The 3135-nt window shown below is 49.5% G+C and overlaps 1 protein-coding gene across 1 annotated transcript; it reads left to right on the top strand.

The window, feature by feature from the left end:
* The first annotated feature begins 409 nt into the window (after window positions 1–409).
* Window positions 410–2866, top strand: hoxb13a (homeobox B13a). The gene is made up of 2 exons (XM_040123441.1): window positions 410–1374; window positions 2438–2866. Exons 1-2 carry the CDS (start codon window positions 648–650, stop codon window positions 2683–2685), a joined length of 975 nt encoding a protein of 324 aa, XP_039979375.1. The 5' UTR covers window positions 410–647; the 3' UTR covers window positions 2686–2866.
* The last annotated feature ends 269 nt before the right edge of the window (window positions 2867–3135 follow it).

The raw sequence follows: 3135 nt of genomic DNA, 5'->3' as shown, positions 1-3135 counted from the left end.
GTGCCCGTGTTCCCCATGCGTCTTTACGCACAACACAGAACATGGTCTGTTCAAGTAATTTAGTGTTTGTTTCTGGAGTCACAGAGATAATGTCTCGCTCTGTGGCGACCGCAGGGGATCAGAGACTTCTTTGACATAACGCAGCTGCGCGAAGCAAAGCAGCACATTTAGGAAGCTGAACCGAATCTGAGGCTGAGCCTCATAAAAATATTTCTTCTTTGACTGACAATCCCCTACAACTCTCTTCTTCCCCCTCTTTTTTTCTCTTGTCTCATCACGTGATCATCCGGTCTCATCCAATGGACACGCGCCCTCCCTCCTCTCCTGGTCCAGGGGGCTTGTTGCGTCAAGGTTGCGGCTGGGATGTAACCGGAGGTCCAACCGGTAACCCGGAGTCTTTGCCTGCGAGCGGGCGCCGTCACTAAATGGTGCAGCAAGGCAGCGCACGCGTGCTACCACAGTACGCGAGACGGTACATGTGAAATACCTGAGCTGCGTATGTGGACAAGTAAAGCCAGTGGTCACAGAAGAATAAATACGGACCAATTCACCTCATTCAGCCAATGTAGCAGCTTAGCGTAAAGGACCGGACAAAGTCTGAGGGGGAACGGCGACGAACGGAGGCTAGAGCGGGAAAAGTAGCGCCTATGACAGCCTCCCTGGTCCTAAACCCTCGCTGGCCAGCGGAAACGGTTATGTTTGTGTATGATAACAACCTGGACGACCTGAACAAGAACATGGAGGGTCTGGTGGGAAGCGGCAACTTCGCTGCGGCCACAGCGGCGAGCCAGTGTCGCAACATTATGGCGCACTCGGCGGCCGCCGCTGCTCTGGGTGGCCACCCGTCCGGCCTGGTGCACTCTTCAGCCGGCTATTCCACGGTGGACGTGTCGGCTTCAGGCTCCAGCGAGACCGGCGCGTCCTCTGGGAAGCAGTGCGCGGCCGGACCGTGTCCAGCAGCCGCCGTGCCGCACCAGAGCTCATCCGCCGCCACCGCGTTGCCGTACAGCTACTTCGGCAACGGCTACTACCCATGCAGGATGGGGCGGGGTTCTCTGAAGTCATGCACTCAGGCGGCCGGAGCCGCGCTCAGCTCGCAGTACATGGACACGACGGTGAGCTCCGACGAATACCCGAACCACCGGGCCAAGGAGTTCGCCTTTTATCACAGCTACCCGAGCCCATACCAGTCCATGGCCAGTTACCTGGACGTGTCGGTGGTCCAAACGCTGGGCACCGGGGAGCCGCGCCACGACACCCTGCTCCCCATGGACAGCTACCAGCCCTGGGCTCTGACCAACAGTTGGGGGGGACAGATGTACTGCTCCAAGGACCAGGGGCAGGCCGGGCACCTCTGGAAGTCCGCTCTGGCAGGTAATACATCGTTTTTTATTCTCCTTTAAAATGGTCTTTGAATAGTGGAGGCATTTAAATGAGTGAAGAATGATGTATAAGTCTACAGCTAGACTATGTTTATTAAATTGTGACATTTTATTTGAAACAAGTTATAGGCTAGACTTTAATTTTCATCAAAATTTTAACCAGTCTCATTTATTTTACTCTGATAATTAAATCTAGTCATCATTAACTTGGTCTAAGGCTGTCTACCTACTATGACGAGTGTTTTCTGAAATATACATACGAGCAGTGTACTTTAAGCAGAGACTTGTCTCAAACAGTCCCATCTCCTCTGGGGGCGTTTTGTGCAACTGATGCCCAAGACTAAGCTGTTTGGAGCCCGACCATCAGATTATCACAATGTCAGTGTATGATAGAGCTGAAGTCTGTCTTTTCATCTGTTACGGCAGCGGTGCATATATTTTCCCCTGCTTCATTATGCTCGACAATGAAAGGCCATTTATTAACCTAGAGGTCATGTGTTGCTGGTGCTGAGCGACCCATCCGGCTAATCTGATAATAAGATCATATTCAGATGACTGATGCTCATATTGTTAACACTGACCACATAAAACCATTATACTTCGCACAGTGATTAATTAAAACTATCATCACAATGATCCCATTGAACTGGGTTTTAATTTGCGGTTTTAAATAACAACTCACTTCAGATCCACCTGCATTTATTTATCACACTCAGGGCAACTGGAATTCGCCAATGCAATAGAATGAATAAATATGAACACCATATTCAAGGACAGAAAGTGCAGGTGAGCCTCATGGTCGCGCTGCTTTCAGACTGCAGACGTCCACCATGTTGCCTGTCTGTATCTCAGGACTGATGTCTAATCAGCTCCAATCACAGAGTCGCTGTTCTCCTTGTCATTTAGGCCTTAGACAATACATCCAACACAGCACCGCTTTTGTCTTTATTACACTAGTAACCGAGGAGTGCGGAGTGTTCAGACATGTCCCGATGTGTGCAGCTTCGCCCTCAGACCGCTTGTTTGTCCTCTTCTCTTTGTCCGCTTTGCCACAGATGTGGTGGCACACCAGCACGACGGCTCGCCTTTCCGCCGAGGCAGGAAGAAGCGGATACCCTACACCAAGGTCCAGCTCAAGGAGCTGGAGAAAGAGTACGCTGCCAACAAATTCATCACCAAGGACAAGAGGAGGAAGATCTCGGCCGTGACCAACCTGTCAGAGCGACAGATCACCATCTGGTTCCAGAACAGGAGGGTGAAAGAGAAGAAGTTCGTGGCCAAAGTGAAGAGCAGCGCGCCGTAGCGTATAGGTTCCTGCTGGATGGTTTAGTGAAGGAACTGGCTGTATTAGCGTGCTATACATTAAAAATGACCTGAGTGAAAAGACAAAAATTGAGAAAAATAAAGAAACTCGACGTGGTACTCCTGGAAGACTAGGACTGTGCGTGCCCCTGTGCGTCAAAACATGGAAGAAAAAAGACTAATAAAAAGGACATAAAGGACAAAATAAGTTTAAAGAAAAGAACCAAGTCCCTCTGATAAACTTTAAACTTACTTCTCAGAGGCATCCTGTAACTACAACACCTTCCTGCCTGCTTTGATGTAACCGTCTGTCTACCGTCTGTGTTTTACTGTTTGTCAGTGTTGTGCGTGACCAGTAGCCACTAGCTGAAAACACACTATTATGCTGTCCATATTGTTTATAACGCCTGTAAACCAGTAATCAAACTATAGTGCAACACTTAATAAATTC

This window comes from Xiphias gladius, chromosome 3, assembly GCF_016859285.1.
Source record: "Xiphias gladius isolate SHS-SW01 ecotype Sanya breed wild chromosome 3, ASM1685928v1, whole genome shotgun sequence".
Classification (NCBI taxonomy): domain Eukaryota; kingdom Metazoa; phylum Chordata; class Actinopteri; order Istiophoriformes; family Xiphiidae; genus Xiphias; species Xiphias gladius.
This window is presented reverse-complemented; position numbering and strand designations above follow the sequence as displayed.